The sequence below is a fragment of the Embiotoca jacksoni genome, unplaced genomic scaffold, assembly GCF_022577435.1.
Source record: "Embiotoca jacksoni isolate LCO1_2020_lvr unplaced genomic scaffold, fEmbJac1.0.p SCAF_25, whole genome shotgun sequence".
Classification (NCBI taxonomy): Eukaryota; Metazoa; Chordata; class Actinopteri; family Embiotocidae; genus Embiotoca; species Embiotoca jacksoni.
In genome coordinates, this window is record NW_027185376.1 from 2,746,110 (window position 1) to 2,763,620 (window position 17,511).

At 41.6% G+C, this 17,511-nt stretch overlaps 1 protein-coding gene across 1 annotated transcript; it reads right to left on the bottom strand.

Annotated features, from left to right (window-relative positions):
• Positions 1-211: 211 nt before the first annotated feature.
• vps41 (VPS41 subunit of HOPS complex) lies at positions 212-17,189 on the bottom strand. The gene is made up of 28 exons (XM_069159604.1): positions 17,004-17,189; positions 16,637-16,675; positions 12,348-12,455; positions 10,844-10,921; positions 8,749-8,823; positions 7,681-7,743; positions 7,534-7,599; positions 5,840-5,959; positions 5,606-5,752; positions 5,455-5,521; positions 4,671-4,768; positions 4,462-4,591; positions 4,208-4,323; positions 3,991-4,109; positions 3,366-3,447; positions 3,113-3,205; positions 2,876-3,003; positions 2,316-2,460; positions 2,160-2,201; positions 2,007-2,057; positions 1,796-1,933; positions 1,654-1,708; positions 1,443-1,583; positions 1,206-1,342; positions 954-1,053; positions 821-865; positions 649-728; positions 212-558 (listed from the first exon to the last, which is right to left on the bottom strand). The coding sequence occupies exons 1-28, from the start codon at positions 17,022-17,024 to the stop codon at positions 478-480; spliced, it is 2,565 nt and encodes an 854-aa protein (XP_069015705.1). The 5' UTR covers positions 17,025-17,189; the 3' UTR covers positions 212-477.
• Between the last annotated feature and the right edge of the window lie 322 nt (positions 17,190-17,511).

A 17,511-nucleotide genomic window follows, 5' to 3' on the forward strand; every position in this document is an offset into this window, starting at 1 on the left:
AGCGTAATCTAATTTTCTTTCTCCTCGAGATTTTGATAATACTGCTTTTCCACGTCCACGTGTTTATACTGGAACCAGAAATGACGGGTGAATGAGAAATTCTGAAAACATATTTGAATTCGGTGTGAAAAAAGCCCACGTAAGAAACAAGTATTTATCTTACATGGGACCAAATCTTTGCGAACCAGTGTAATCAGATACAAACCTCAGGTAGTTTTTATGCGATTTTATTTTTTAGACTTTTCATCACCAAATCACATTAGTGGCAAGCAGAACAAGCACAGCACTTTCCAGTTGTTAGATTCAAATATACAGAGATAGTTCAATATAAATATTTTGCACTTTTGCGAGTGTACAGTTCATTGACTGGGTGAAAGTGATATTCATTGATCAATACACCGGTGAAGCAGTAGGGGGGGGGAGAGAGAAGGGAAACAAAAAGCATCAGTAATAACATTATGAGTGTATGAATTCGTGCTACTTCTTCATCTCAAGTATTCCACTTCCGGGCCCTCTCTTCTTCGCACTGCAGTTGTTACAAAACTGCACTCCAGGAATCTGAAAGAGAGACCGTGAAAAGGTACAAAACGGGAACAAAATAGTGTGATGTGTTGTTTTGGTGGTGCAGATTATGAGGATGTCACTCACTGTTCCTGCAGATGGTAAACATTCCTTGTGAAACATGTGTCTGCAGTGAAACACCACCACACTGAAGGGTTTGGCCATGTCTGAAACACACGTATAAAGCTAAAAATGAGCAAAGAAAACAGCTTTTAAATCCAATAAAACATTAAAATAGTTGATTACATAAATGACCGACCTGAGGGTAATATTGTAGAGTGACAGGACTCACAAATGTTCTCCTCTGAAAAAAGAAAACAACAGTATTTGTTCAGTTTAATACAATTCATGTCCACCAATGATCCATGAACGCCAAAGAAAATTGCACCCACCATCAACCCGGACTCCTCTCATCTGTGTTCGATGCATCTTCTGGAGGAGGGAGAGGGAGTCAGCCACCAGGATCTTCTTGCAACCTTCCCTCAAAAGAATCTTCGAAACAAGAAAACAAGAGTTAGTTAATAAACAAAACAACAAGATTGTAAATAGTCAAAAGTTGTTCTCCAGTAAATTATATTAACGCGAATATTTCAACTGTGTATCAGAGAAAAATGTAAGTAAACTGAAGGGAAGCCCGTCTTTACCTGCAGATTGTAGTCCTGGAGGATTTTCACCAGGGAATCTCTGAGGTTTGGGATCTCCATGCCTTCCTTAATCCGGTGTATGAGCAGAATGGGATCAACGTGAGTCCCAATATTATTGAGGAGGCCGGTGATGAATGCTAGAATCAGTAACAAAAGAGGACACCGAAAGGAGGCATGAAGTGACGGTTAAAGATGATGATACAGAGGTTTAATAAGCCTGAGTGGTTCTTCTCCTACGTGGCTTGTCGATGGAGTAGGAGATGAGATCCTCCCACAGCTCGGCGTCGTCCTGCTCTTTAGCAAACTCTATGGCCTTGTCCACGTCCTCCAGCTCCTCCATGATCATCTGCAGGGCTCGTCGGCAGTTCCCCATCCTGCCTGCGAGCAACATGCTGGATTAGTTACCGATTACCTCATTTCAAATAACAGACATTAACCAAACACTCACTGAGCAGGAAGACGGTCTCCTCGACGAAGTTCCTCTGCTGACAAATCTCTAGAGCCTGGTTGACAGAGACCGAGAATTAAGACGATGTGATTTATGGTTTGTAAAGTCTGGAGACTTAAATGTGTGATTAGATGACGTTCACCTTTTCAAGAGGGCAGTGTGTGCTGTCTCTCAGGAAAGGGAGGAGATTAGGTCGGTCGTATTCGGCGTACAGGCCGATCTGCCTCTCGTGGTACTTTTGGCCTTTGTGGTGGTCCCGTTTGAACAGTTTGTGGAGATACTGCGAGGACGAAAGGTTGGTCAGACCTGCTGTAGGATTACAGCTGATTTAACTTGAGTTATACTCAACTCACCACATGCAGAAGCTCCGGCCTGTCTGCCAGTTCTTCCACCACCCTGTCTGTCTGTTAGCAGAGTGAAGAAGAAAGCATCAGTGGGCAGCATGTTTTTTTTTTTTTTAAATCAGGAATATCATAAAAAAATTCAAGAAAGTCTGGAGCACTTACCGATATCTTGTCTTCATTGTCGAGAAGCATGTCAACAGCTTTCTGACAACCGAAAATCATACGATTTGTTACTTAAATGAAAAATAACAGCGTTTACTGCAAATGTGCTGTTTACAATACAAATTAATACATCTTCAGTCAGTAACTGCTTTTTACCTCTTTGTCGAAGTCCATGAGGAGTACGATCTTGTCCTCTATGGAGGAGAAAAGGTTGTGTTTGTGGATCAGCTGGTAAACATCTTTGTGCCTCAGTCTCAGGTAGATTTCTAAGGCTCGGTCGTACCGCTGGTCGTAGGTGTACCTGAAATATCGAACACCCACAAGTTACTCAAAAAATGCGGAGAATTTTGTGTCAAATTCTTCCGACAGCAGTTACGAAGGGCGATCAAAAAGTTCGGAGCCGAGCACTTTGACGTGCACGGCGAGGGGTCAAGTTTTGTCACTCGATCAACATCAGCACCCGAGTTACTCATGTGCTTGTTACCAGTGGTGCAGGCGCATTTGAAAATTCTCCATTGACTACCAGTGTAGTCTGGATGCTAGAGTTTAAAAAAAATACCAAATAAATCATGACAAATTCCATAAAAATATGTACAAAATGATGTGCCAGATAAAAACACTTGGTTCAAATTTTTGACAAAATGGGATGTCGTGTTTGAAAGTTTCACTCTTTGGCACTCAAGAGCTCAAGTAATGTGCACGTTAAGATGACTCACAGCTCAGCCAGCGTGGTGAGCAGCGTGCTGTTGGTGGGATCCCTCTTCAGGTGATCAGTGACGGCCTGAACGATGGCCATGTTGTTATAAAGCTCTCCAGGCCATTCCCGGACCAGTGTGGCGAAACCCTTTGTGGAAAGTAGGAAAGAAGGGACGGACTCTCAGCTCCTGTTCATCAACCAATCACTTAATACCGGATCTGTCAAAGGATGTCGTGATTACCGAGTGATAACGTACCTCATAGTCAGTTTTTAGAAATTCATGCAAGATCATTTCATAGATGGCCGGTCTGAGACGCAGATCTCCTCTCGGCAAGTACTGACTGATGGCCTGTAATAAGAGAGAAGGGGTCAAATATTGAGAAGATATTTCACAAAAGACACAACTTTCCACGGAGAATACATCACGTGTTTGCAGTTTCATAACCAAAACCATTTTAATGATGGAACAGAAATGTGTTTTGCTTGAAACATAGCACATCCTGGCCTACCTTCAGCTGCCCAATGGTCTTGAACCTGTACACTTCGTTCTCCCACAGCTCCATGTTTTTCCCAAGAACATTCTGACACTTCCTGCAGGGAAAAAAATAAAATAAAAATATGAAATCATTAAATCGACAAAAAGAAGATGATGCTTTTTGACTTTGGCAGCAGTAGATAGGCCCGTTGCTGTAGGAATCAAATCAGTTGCTCAGCATTACTCCTCCAACGCCATCATCATTCATGAGGGAAGGTAAAAAGAGAGTAGAAATGAGAATTCAAGTTTAATTTTAACCTTGGAAATGGTAGTAACACAAAAAATACCTTCAAAGTCCACTTAAAAAAGTTAGTAAATGAGCCTTAAGGTAAGATTTTTTTTTTCTGTTTGTCAAACTGTGTGCAGAAAATAGTAACTACATCAGTGTAAAACGTTCTGTACTCTGGTCTGTATGGCAGGTCATTCAAATCTTATAATATTACATCATTCAGTAGCCACGGTGGCTTTTGTTGTAATAAATCAAAAATTATTTCTGCAGTTTCATGTAGGGATTTTGTGTGGATGATCCGAGTCAGACATGCTAAATACCTCACACCTCCTCACTGTGCGTCTGCAGAACGTGTAAAGAAGAAACACACCTCGCAGCAGTGTCGTAGTCGCCCTTCTCCACCAAGTGGTTGATGTAAGCCATTCCAATTTTCTGAACGTCGTGTCTCTTAATGTTTTTGAAGCTGATCTCTGCGGCCATCAGCGCCTCCTGTCACCGTTAAACCACATTAACAGGGCACAGCATTAAAACCCTGACATCGCAGACCGTAACCTTTAGCAACATCGGTAACATTCAACAACACAGACCTCGTACTTCTTCTTCTCAAGCAGCCAATCGATGTGGTCATCCTGGTCTCGCTCTTTGGCCACAACGATGTCTTTGGGACTGATGATGTAGAAGAGCGACTCTCCCTCCGAATGCTCTGTTAATGAAAATACATTTATGCCTGTGCGCATCACGGCTGACATTTTATAGTCGATGCATAATGAAATCAGAAGGCAGTAAAAGGCTGCGTGACATTTCTCTGCGGGCAGGTTTTTTGTTTTTTTTATAGTCTCACCGAGGCGGTAGTCTCTGCACTCGTTGTCCTGGAAGTTGCGCACAGTCAGCGCGTCCGAAGAGATTTCCTCGCAGCCCTCGGGGAGCGTCTGAATGATGTCGAGACGGGGCCGCGCACGGAACTCCTCGTCCTGCGCACACATGTACCGAGAAATAACTCACTCCTATGTACCTGCGTAAATCTGCTTTTAACATATGCGTGTTTATTACCATTTTATCAGAGTTCTCCTTCACGAAGAACAGCGTGACCAGCTGATCGGCCAGCGGTGCCAGACCACTGATGAAGAACTCCGTCTCAAACGCAGACACTGAAAGAAAGACAGAAAAAAAACTCAAGTCATATTTCACGTGAAGGAATGCGAGTGAAGATCTGAAGAGATCGGAGGTGATTGAAGGTGACAGGATATCATGATTTCACATCTTTGATGCCTTTTTCCTCTCTTTTTTTTTTATCCTCCCTATATTTAGTGGTACTTAAGAGTTCCTTTGTTTTCACCTACTAACAAATGTCAAGTGGATACTTGTTATATATATATATATATATATGTGCATATAAAGCACATCCTTGACTGTTAAACTGAGCAACCACTGAAATATTGTTCCTGCGCAATCAAATAAAATGACAGTGAAGTAGAAAGATAAACTGAATAAAATCACATGTTGGAGCTGAAATATTTTTTTTTTTTTGAAATACCAAGTGTTTAGATATTGCATCGTCATAATATTTACTTCTTTCTTTTTTTTCAGAGAATGGGAGGTCCTGTTCTTACAGTGCTGACACATAATGTTGTATAAATTCCTGTTTATTGATCATATTTGGCATTTTTCTATGAAATTTCATGTCAAAACCAAAGAAATCTGCCCACTGTGACTTATGCAGAAAACTATATTCGATACACAAACCCTGTATAATTCACAGTGTGCCGACTTTTGAATTGTCTTGTATTTTGGATGGTATCCTGACCGTCATCCGGATGTTTGGTGTGTTTCGTACCTATTTCCACGTAGCGGCTGGGCAGATCCCTCATTTCAGTCAGATTTCGCTCTTTCACGACACAAATCTGAAGAAAAATTTGAAAATTACACTGAAAACTGCTTCACTGTTCTTGTAATAACTGTTCAAATGAAGAACAAACAAAGCAGACCTTAATGGAAGTGCCCCAGCCAACAATGAGGGTGGTGTTGTCCTTCCAACACAGACTGCACGGGTACATGTCGGGCCTCAGACCGACATTATCCCTCAGCACGTTGGTGATCCGCTGTTTGGTGCTGATGTCGTAGATTTTTACTCCCTGAATGAAACGAGAAGGATGACATAAGCACCAAACTCTGTAGATGTAGTGTGACTGGAGTTGAGTAGCTGTCACAGAAACACTCACCACATTGTTGGCCCAGGCGATCAGGTTAGCCCTCCACTGGATGTTAGTGATCGTGCCTTCGCCTTCGTGTAGAACTGAAGTCTTCCAGCGATTCAACCAGTTTCTCTCATACAGAAGCAGCTTGGAGGAAGAAATCAGGGCAACATTTACAAAAAAAGACAGCAACTCAGGAGTGCAGTAGTGCAGCCCCGCCTACAGAGGGCAGTAGATGAACAACACATTGAACAGTTCTGAAGCTGTGTCTGGTAGGAGGTTGAAGCAGCCTCATAGATTTAACTTCAACTACAAATAATGAAGTAAAACCTGATTTTCCTCCTGATATGCAGACTTAATTCCACTTTAGAGCATTCAAGCCCAAAGAAAATGAAGACAGATTGCTCATTTGACTCCATCTGAGCAGGAAAGCTTCGCGTTTCACTGGTGGATGAAGTCATTTTAAAGATTCGCGTGGCCGGCGTAATTTGCGAGCAGAAGATGGTGTGAAAACCATAAAAAGAAGTGTTAAAACGTGTCGCATTACAAGCATGATTTCATATATACTTCTCGCTCTCATCGTAATGGTTAAGGCCTCTTTAGGATGCACACCATTTATTGTGGGCACTGTGGAATATATAAATAAATATTTAAAGAGGAGCTCATTATGCTTTTGTGCTGTGTGTTTTACTGTCTTGTCTTGTCACAGAGCTGTGGAGCCAGTGAGGGCGCTATGAGTCTTGTGTGTGTTCCTAACCACAATGCAGCGGGGCACTTGATGGCCTCAGAGCTACTTAATCAATGGCAGTTTAATGTCCAGGCCTTGTACTGAGCACGCTGTAGAGGACAAAGCCTGCCATTCACATTCTCCGCATTGTTACTGTCCTCACTGCATAAACTAATACAAAAAGCACCCAAAAAGTGCATAACATTACCAAGGAGGCCGAAGGGAAGGTTGTGTAGGCTCTTTAATTCAGCGATGGGGCTATGTTAATAAACAGTTTGCTCGACAAAGAGATGATATGACAAAAGAACTAGGGGAGACAAAATTGAATTTCCTTTGACAGGATGTGGCTCCCGTTGAGGCTTATTGATTTTCATCACAGGCACCTTGTGGAGGCCTTCACAACTTGGAACTGAGGGGAATCAGCGTCAATTGAAAGAAAATGGCAAAGTAACACTAACAATTGAGTTCCATGGGAAAAAAGTTTCTCCTCACCCCTGTTGTATAAATGTCAGTATATGTTATTTATAGACGGCTGTGCGATGACGCCACATCAGCGCGGTTTATCGTGAAGTAGTCGGCGAAAACACAAAATGACTAATGCCTGACATACGTTTCACCTTCCGCAGGCGACATACCTACCGGAGACACAGATCACTGTATGCGCCCGGAAGTCCTAAGACTATGTACCCTCTTGATAATGACATCTATTTGCCGTGCTTGTGAAGCATTGCCTTTCAAACACTGTTGAGCGAACAGCACTTTGTTGAAATGGGCAGCTCTCCCGAGAGCACTCCAGCAAAGAGACAGAGAAGTAAGAGCCTTTCACACCAGACAAAAGAGGCCCGCGCATCGCCTTGAGCCGAGCCAAAGTGAGACGTTTTTTGGGGGGATTCGGTTTCGCCCGGACACAATCAGGAGGAAATTATTGCAGCAGGGAACGTCTAAAAACTGTATATAATGACTGCACGAGGAAAAAGAAACAACTCAAACCTACCTTGTTGCCCCCGGTGACAAACTGTTTGTAGTTTGATCTGGTGAACTGAGGGTGTAACGCAACCACCTGCAAAAGAGATTTTATTATTTTTTCTTTATGCCACAACACATGTATGTGAGAGCGTGAAGTTTACTGTGCAAAACTTACTTTGATGGGACAGTCAAAGGTCTCATGTAAGCCTTCTCTCGTATAGAGGCCGAACACTTGAACCTGAAATGACAGAACAGCAAAGTGCAGGTGAATAACGCTAAAATTCTCCTTTAATTGCTGCCTCTGCAACTATCCGAGGCCAGCGGGGGGAAAGTGTTGGTCAGAAAAGACTTTGATTGGCTCCCTGCTTCTCCACTGGGTCACCAATTAGTGGACAAGTTGATTCTTCGAACCCTGCAGGGTTTAGAGCACAAGTCCTAATCTTGGACTTGACCGCGGCCTCAGTTGGCTACAGGAGACTCTAATGTACCATTAGAGCACACGACACCCACTTTTCCTTCATCTGAAGGCCCCAAAAACGAGAAATGTTTTTAAGACTAGGGGAATAATATGAAACTCTTGGTGCTATCGCTCATCTTGACCCGCATCAGTGATGAAGGATTAAGTTAGATTTCAAAGGATTAACAGCCAAGTGAATTGGTGAGGGCAAACAATTGCTGTAGCATTGATTTTAATTGTCTGCTCCACTTTTTGTGCGACAAGATCTGATGTTTTTTTTTGCCACCAGAGTGCTGGAAGAAGAGGAGGGGAGGGTGATATCAGAGAGCATATCTTGACTGCAAAATCCATGAAGGATGGTGGTAATGATGAGAAGAGACAAGATAACAGCAAGGTGGAGAACATGGAGAGGGTATCCATAGATGACTGATGGCTGACTGACAGCTCAACGGATCTGAGTGCAAGCCTCCCCCCCGCGCGACTCCTCAAAATTGTTACAAGCTTTTTATAAATTCCCGCATCATGAAAAAAATATGGGTTTACGTGTAGATATGCTGGAGATAAAGCGCCGGGTTAATGCTCCGATTGTGGAAGAAGTGCCTTCTCAAAATTCACTCCCAAACACCTCAAGTTCCAAATCATTAGCATAAAGTTTAGGGGCTGATAAGATGAGTTTTTATATGAATCTGAGGAGGAATTATGGAAGATGAAAAACACTGATTGATGCTTCTTTGCTGCGGGGCCCAAGGATCAGTAACCAGCGGAGATGAGTGAGAGAGATCTTACCTTCCCGTCCTCGGAGCAGATGCCCACATGCTCTCCACTTTCATCCAGGCTGATCTGGTTGATCTTTACTGAACTCTGCAGAGACACAATATCACAGCATCTATTTTTATTTTTTTAAAGAGGTGGGTGAATATCATTGTGGCTGGCCAAATGTTGCTGGCTGACATTTTACCCCAACTAAAAAGGCAAAATAAAAACCAAAAATGTGGGTATCGTAATGGATGTGTCAATGCAATGGAGCGTGCATTAATACTGAGAATGTCCCTTCACTGCTGATGCTTTTAAATGTAGGGCTCTTAAGATAAAAGGATCAAACAAATGGCATAAATTACAACAAAATGTTACTTTAAAAACATCCCTGAAGTGAAGACTCTGTTTGGACTGACGGGAGGGGAAAAGTTGTTTTGCTTATCATATGTTAACAATTTCTCCCCTGCGGAAGTGTCAGCTATTATGTAAACCCTTACAGAAAAAGAAACATGAATTTCACATGTTTTCCCACTTCTTTTTTTGGACCATTTTGAGTGCATCATCCTGGTACTTGTAGTGCATTGCATGTTTCTGTACTGACACTCACATGGGAATCAACATGGGCTTCACACACTGCACTATGAAAATGTTCCAAAACCACATGTTTCCCATGGGCAACATACATGCATAACATGTGCCCAATCACATGTGGTCGCATGACTTTTTGCACGTGTGAAATTCATGTGGGTTTCTTTTCTGTAAGGGAATGTATTAAATCCGTTTCAAATCATGACCAGTTCATTTTAAAATATTGTCATAAATCTAACAACCAGAACACAGCGGTGTCTCCTCTGTTCACTGAAACAACTTCCGTGTTTCTTTCAGGCGGTGACTGATAACTGGCAGGAAGCTGTTTTTTTTTTTTTTTTTTACACGAGCAGCACTCAAATCAACGTGCTCAGCAGGAACACTATAGTTAGAAGCAAAACTCTTATTATTACTATTATAATGCAAAGCTGCTTCTTTGTGCCGACCAAATCAGCCCTGATTACTACATTTTTTGACTTGCAAATTACATTATTGTTCAGAGCTCATTTCTTCTACATTAAATGACCACAAATGTATAGGGAGAGAATAATAATGGGACTAAATCGGACAGTAATATCATTTCTGGCTATAAGTTCCCCACATGCTTTACCTGTGTGAAATCTTCCTATTTGAAACCTCAAATATCTCCTCTTGTGTCCCCGTGGCATGGAAACTATTTCACTTTGTCTCCAGGGTCCGAGCCGCCATCGTACACTGAAGTCTCATCCTTGGTGCTTTTTCCAGGAACACTATTCTTTTCTGTTCTCTGCCACTATTGTTGACACAGTATGTTTAAGTGGGACTACTTTTAGCATCACAAAAGAAACAAATTCGGATGCCATACATACAGCTGTCAATGTGGAGAAGGCTTTGAAACAGCAATTTTTTTGCTTCAGAGTGAGAGGTGGGTGGGTTGGGGGTTAGTTGGATTTACCCACGGCCACTCTACAGTCGTTTCGGTCTGAACATTACATGTTATGTCGGAGACTTTCGGTGTAATTTTGATGACAATTTCACAAGACACACTTTTTTTTGCAGACATTAGGACTTTTAACAATAACGGACGTAACTGCAGTTCTATGAGTATGTTCGTATTTTTTTTCTTACAGGAAGACAACGGTAGAGGAAACACTGCTATAAGTGAAAAAAACATAAAGTAATATTAAAGAAACAAAAACGTGGTTAAGGTTAGGCACAAAAACTATGTAATTATGACAATTTTCTTCGGGGTGAAAGTCCATTGTTTTCATTTCATCCAACCACCCCCAACCTGCCTTTAGCACTTTTGTACTAAAATGACCTGTATAATGTGACGTGCGTCTCCACCTCATACCGAGGTGAGACCAACTGTCACCTTGACATGCTATCCTCGAGTGGACTGGCAGGTGTATTACACGCTTTGGTCTGACACTGAGCTGGATATTTCACTCTGAACCAGTGTACCGGACCGACTGACAGGCAGAAATTAGCGCTGAAAAGCCTAAACAGTGCATTATGTGTACCAGTAGGGCGAAATATTTTAATCATTAGTACTCACAATTTCAAACTTCTGAGTTACATTTCCTTGGATGTCCAGCAGGAAGACCTTTCCAAAATGGGTACCGAGGGCAAGGAACTGCAAAGAGACAAATGTGATGTAAATTAAACCAGAAGACACTTGAAAGCAACTAAAAAAATAAAACTTGTGTTTATGACGGCTGTGGGAGAGGATAAAAAATATTTCCTGGAGCTGCAGTGACATGGGCAAAGTGGGGATTGGGTGGGCTTGGAGGCAAAACTGTGAAATTGCAGGGGGTGGAAAAGCCCTATTTATTAAAGCAGACAGTGTGAAATGGCATTTTTTTTCCCCTCAAATTAAAATGCTTAAGCATAATAAATGCACTGTACATCTGACTTCTTGCCATGCTCCCCTATCACCTCCCTGCCCAGCACACAGCTATTATTTCTACTGAGCAGCAACTGGTTTCTGTGTTTTGTGCTTCAGCAGACGTGCACATGTGTGTGTGTGAGTGCGTGCGCGAGTCCACTGGGACAAAAAAATTATAGAAACCGGGGGCTTTTGGCATTAGATTAAGTGTGTGTTCTTCCACCCCAGCCCCTGCTCCATGCCCTCCTCCTAATCCCCCTCCCTTCTAGAGCAGCATGTGGAAGTGCGGCGAGCCCACCATGCTTCAGTGCAGTCTATAATGAAATGCTTATATTTACAGGCACAGCTGAGCATGTCAGACAGAGCCCCTGCAATCTCCCCAAATAAAATAACCAAAAATAAATAAATAAAGGGTTCAACCTTGTGAGGCGGAGCGACTTTTAAAGGGATTTATCAGAATGGAATTGTTCAAATGAAATTCCGATTCAGACACTTAAAATATGAGGCAACATGAGGCAATGTGCGCTGTCGGTGGCTTTAAGGTTGTGGGAGGTTGCCGCGGCGGAGGGGGGGGCTGGTGTGACCACACAGGTAGCTGCATGGCAGAAGGTACATAAGTACAGAAATGCCAGGAAGAAAGACAGTCAGATCAAATTTAGAATTTCAGCAAAGCGCTCTCGCACTGCGGCACGGTCGCTGTTTGGAGGTTAAAAAAAAAAAAAAGGGACCAAATCCTGAAAGTAAAAATAAATAAATGAAAATCAATAGTGGTTAATAAAACATCGGGTGAGGAGACATAACCGGCTATGACTTTTTGCTCTGCTCAGGCGTGCAAGTGTGCTGCTGGTGCCACGACGATTAACCATCTTGCCGAGAGTGGCCCTCTTAAAAATATCAAGTCAACAAACAGAGGAGAGGAGCGAAAAATATGTAAGAGTGGGAATAAAAAGAGAAGACAATGGTGCCTGGTGACTTTTGATGTACCTCCCTGAGAGGAAAAGCAGGAGGAGGTGAGAAAAGAATGGCCTGCCTTCACAGATTGAACAGAAGGGATAAAAAACAAGTTTGAAGATGACATCTCTCAAATGTGCACATAAACAATGTGAAACCTCTCCTCGAGACGGGTGGACTTGAAACTGAAATGCCCTTGTGTGTGGTGGATTATAACCCCTACCTTGTCATGGACAGTCATACAGCTGGCTGCGTCGTTCTGGAGGATTTCTGTCACCCCATTGGAGAGCCTCTCATACTTCAGCTTGGGCTCCTCCTCGCTGTCCTCCTCCTGGGTAAGAAAGTAGTCTGCTGAGATGGGCTCTGAACTGTAATATTTTCTTCAAAGTATTCATGACAACGGTGACACCTCACAAACATTACAGCTCACAAAGCTTTTAGGAAGCCAGCGCTAAAATCATCCACACAGTGAACTGAAATATGGAAAAATGCCAGATTCTTCAAATCTATGAAACAAGTGAGAAGAAGTGCGACAACAATGTGACCTAACTTCATTTACCTCCAAAAAACTGAACTTAAAGGCACCCTGTTGAGTTTCTGACCACTAGGGGCTCTATGGAGCAATATGTTAATATGCGGGTACCTGTTTTGTTTGTTTTTTTGTGTGCAAGCACATAAAGATTTGGGTGCCGTATTTTACATTCCTCCACTGATTTCACAGTTCCGCTTATTGACAGCTGGTGGCGCTAACGCAATAAAATGATTTTAGTAATGTTCCGACAAATGCAGGGAAGAAGACGTCTAGTTAGTAAATATTAATGTAAACAATATTATGCAAGAAATCAACAGTTAAAGTGTATCATACAAAATAAATACAATAGACATGCTGTTATACAAAATGATGTGCTTTGGTGATAAAAAAAAAAAGTAATGTAAACATAACTTGACATGACAACAAGGGACCTTTAAATCTATCGCACTTGAAATGAGGTTTAAACTACTGTGTTTGTAAGGAAGGGCAAAATAGTTTAAAGCCAATATTTTGACTTTATTAAGAATCATTTTTCAAATAATTTTTTTTTATATATTTTATGATCACAATGCAACAACAGCTAATGACCTAATTGCTCATTAAAAGGTTTTGTTGCTTCCAAGTTAATTCTTAAAAAGCTGAAATCAAATGAGCAAATTTAACATGATCAAGATAAAATATCAATTTTGGGCTACAGCTAATTATTTTCATTGTTGATCAATCGGGAATTTTTTTTAACCGTCAGATAATAGTTAAAAAAAAAGGTCCCTTCTAATCTCCAGGAACCCAACATGACTCTTGTATTCCTGTTCAAGAGTTTAAAACCAAAATGTATCTCGTTAACGTTATGCATAATGAAGAAAAGCAAAAAAATCATCACCAGAGAACTTTTGGTAAAACATTAGTTTTACTTTACCAATAACTAATTACCAAAAGCAAATCAATTTTTTTTTTTAATTTTTTTTTTATTTTCTTGTATTGATACAATACTACTGTAGCTTACTAAAAGGAGCATTAAAGGGTTCCCTCATCCTCAGAAACATTCGGCAATATCCAGTCACCAGTAACTAATATGTAACTAATCCATTTTGGGAGGCTGGCGTGTGTCCATGCACACAAGTGTATAAGCAGATATATGTACAAAAACAAATTTCCATTACTTTCCATGAAATGCAGGATAAAACAATTTCCATCTCTTCGTGAGACTCTTCATCCCCAGTGAAAAACATGAATTTAGTCTTTTCATAAAGCAAACTTAAGGTATTCTACCGTGTTACACATTCCGGCGTGAGTCAACATTTGCGGCCAGTCACAGGCTGAATATTACTCGTAATTCAGTTTATAACCAATGCTGCACAGTCTGTGGCTGCCCAGAGGGTGCATCAACTCAAAACATTGTCTGCCATTATGTGCTACTGGGTTGGAGGTGGGGGACAATAGCGTGGAAAAAATTTTATTTTCAAAAACAATCCTTTCCCACTCAACAACGCCATATCGAGGCTATTTCCTGTGTATTCTGGTTGTGAGATTTCTGATGCGAGGGCATTTGTCACGGGTTTCAAAGGCGTGTCAAACAACAAAGGAAAACTTCCTCCCCAGATGGAAACTACCCATTTTGAAACTTTTGCCATCTCTCGTAAGTTGCTCTTTGTTTTGTCAACTACTGAGCTGTCCTTTATGTTGTGACCATTTCTGCCATTGTCTTTGCCTATGGCAGTAAATATGCAAAGAGCTGAACAACTCGTTATGGGTACATCAAGGATAACATTCTGCTTAACACTGAGGACAACTAGTCAGACATTTAGGAGGAGAAAAGAGGCCATGTCTGCTTCAATTTGAGGAAAATAATAAAGTCCTGCCACCCACCTCATGTATTTCAAACACAATGTACATACAGGTGACACATTCAAGGGCAGGTCTGAAGAAATTAATGGACAAACAAAACCAATGCAGATGCATACACAGCAAAATGATGAGACTCGTATACTAAGGCCCTCACAACACAACTGAACATCTCAGCAGTTTTAGAGTGAAAACACCAAATGTGGTGTGCTTTAAAAGGATGGTGTTTAAGCCTACAATAGAATTGCAAAACACTTGAAGAGCACTTGAGATTCTCTGGAGGGTTATGGTTGTCCAACAACTTTCAAGGACACTTTGGGATGTTTTTTCTTCAATTTATCATCCTTCTTTTTGTGCTTTTCAGCACCATCGAAGTATATTTTGCTACTGACTTTCTTATAACTCGCCCTTTGTTTGGACAACTACTGCACGGGCCTTTGATCTGTGTCCCTTTTTTGCCATAGGATAGAATATTATTACTGCATTTTGTGATGACAAATCAGCCTGGTTTGGTCAAATGATTAGGTAATGAAAAGTATATCTCTCACAGTAGGGATGGGTCATGATTTTCAAATTTCCGAGCAGTCGTTAAATGATAAAGAAAACTTTTAATAGATTTGTCTTTAAAAAAAAACCCAACCACATTTTCCTTTTTTACCTGGTAGAAATGGGCTGTTACCACCAGCAGATTGCAGGAATGCACATAAAGATATGTCCTTATGGTCACTACTTTGTGTGGGCGTGGTCTATGTTTGACTCCGCCCCTGTCTAGCACCACCCCGAATCTTCCCAGGAGTCACTAAAACTAGTGTGACAAAATAAGAAGCTACGGCCCAAACAGGAATAAACATGCAGGTGCTACCACAGCTGTCAAAGTTTCTTTGTGGGAATGTTTAAGAAATAACCAGAGGGAGTGCAAGCTCCGAGAGTTAAAGCTAGCTTTGCTACCACAGCTATGCACAGTCATTTGACAGCGAAACACCGAGCAGACTGAGCTAACCAATGGCTATCTTGGTCACCAGACTAAGTGATGTTGATGTTAGGACGTGCAAAACAAACAACGACCCTCATCTCAAAGATGACAGCTAGAAAATTTGCTTCCCACCAAAGTGAAGGTCTTCAAAGTTTGTCGGCATTTGCTGAGCCTGAGTTTTCAGTGACAGTGAGTTTCTCTGTGCCGGTGGAGGTTTGCGTGACAAATAGTTCCCAGTGGATACCGAATAGTATTTTTTGCTAATAATGTCCACCCACCCTCAACCCCCCCCATCCCCCCATCACAGTTTTGACAAATTGTCTCCCTGCTCGTTTCCTCTGTCGTCATGCAACAGCAGCAGACATCGAGTCAGACACAGTATGATGCCGTAATCTAAGAAAAATAATGAGCCGTTTGCAGCCACTTGGAGGAGACACGTAACCCCACAGTCTGGAGCGCTGTCTTCCCTGTGAGTGTTTGTGTCATACAGTACTAAACACAAGGTGCACAGGGACAAAACAACATGTAGGAGCTCTTTCTATTTGCAAACTTACACTTTTCCCTTCTTTCCTCTGGCTCACTCTTATCTATTTTTTTTTTCTTGTGAGAGGTGCCGGTGTCTAATGCAGCCGATCCCTTATATTTCATTCAACTTACTCCTTCCTATAAAAGACAAATTCTCCTTCCTGCCAGGCTGATGTGTGAGGTTATATTTTATTTAGCCCATGTGTAATTCTCAGAAGCACAGGTGTACTGTAACATCCCGAAGTTCAGTCAAAGCACTGATGGATCTGGAAGGCTATCTGTAATTCATGAGTGTTTGACACCTCTCAAAAACCTGACAAAGATCCTACTGGGATCAAGCTGTGTTGATAAAGGCTGGCTCTGTATTAACATCCTTTCAGTGGGCACAGAGCCTTATTTGAGATCAAAAACAAAATCACTCATGCTTTGACAGAACTATGCACACCCCTGACACTAACTATATGTTGTTGTTGATGCATTTCTGCATTGACATACTGGTGCACCCTGCATGACATCTGTAGGTCTATTTTTTTTCTTCTCCCCTTTACAGTTTTGACTCTTCACACCTTTCTGCCCCTGTCTCTTTTTAGGAGAAAGAAATAGCAGCACCAAAATGTAAAACCTGTAAAATGTTTCTTACCTCAGACTCATCTGTGAATTCCTCACTTGGTTTTCTTCCCTGAATGCGGAGAGACGTTGAGATGCTTTAAACAATATAAAAAAAGGAGTTCATATTCATTAAAGTAAGACATAAAAGTTTACAGTGATGCCACATTTGGAGGCAGGTGCCTTTTGGGTTAAAACTACAATATTCATTGTAGAGAATAAATACAGATATCACATGACCGTAAAGCTACAACAACACCCCGGGTTCATGCCTTCACTGCTACAGAAACAGTAGATAACGACCTAAATTAAATCAACCGCAGCACATTTTTAATTTATTGTGACGCAGCTACGTGCAAACCATCAATATTAGCCGGTTAGCTTTAGCGTGTCGCGCTTACCTGCTCCTCCACTTCCGCCATCGTCACAATAAATAGCGTCGTGTCCAAAGACAGCGGTTGTAATATTTCAGTTTAGGGAATGCACTTTGAATCCCCCTCGATTCATGTCAAAAACATCCACTTTAAACGTTAGAAGAAAGCGATGTTTGTTATCGAAGCCCGCTTCCTGACGCGAGTTAAATCACATGACTGAATCAAAGCCGTGTTGCATCATGGGGGTTGAAGTCCTCCAGGCGAAGAGACGGAGACATCAATTTAACAAATAAGGGCAGGTAAAATGTGTTTTCCGATGCTATATTTTTTGTATTTCTTCAAAGCTCGTACGCATTTGAAGTTAGTTTTGCTCGGTTTCTAACGTCTCTTATTCTTCCATGTATGAGACAGCAAGTTTCTGAAGAAAACGTCCCTTTCTTAAGGAGAAGCTGACAAAAGTCTTTTAAACTGCGCCAAGTACAGGTAGCTTCATAAAACTGCAAATCATTTCTTCACCGACGTTTTATTACACCAA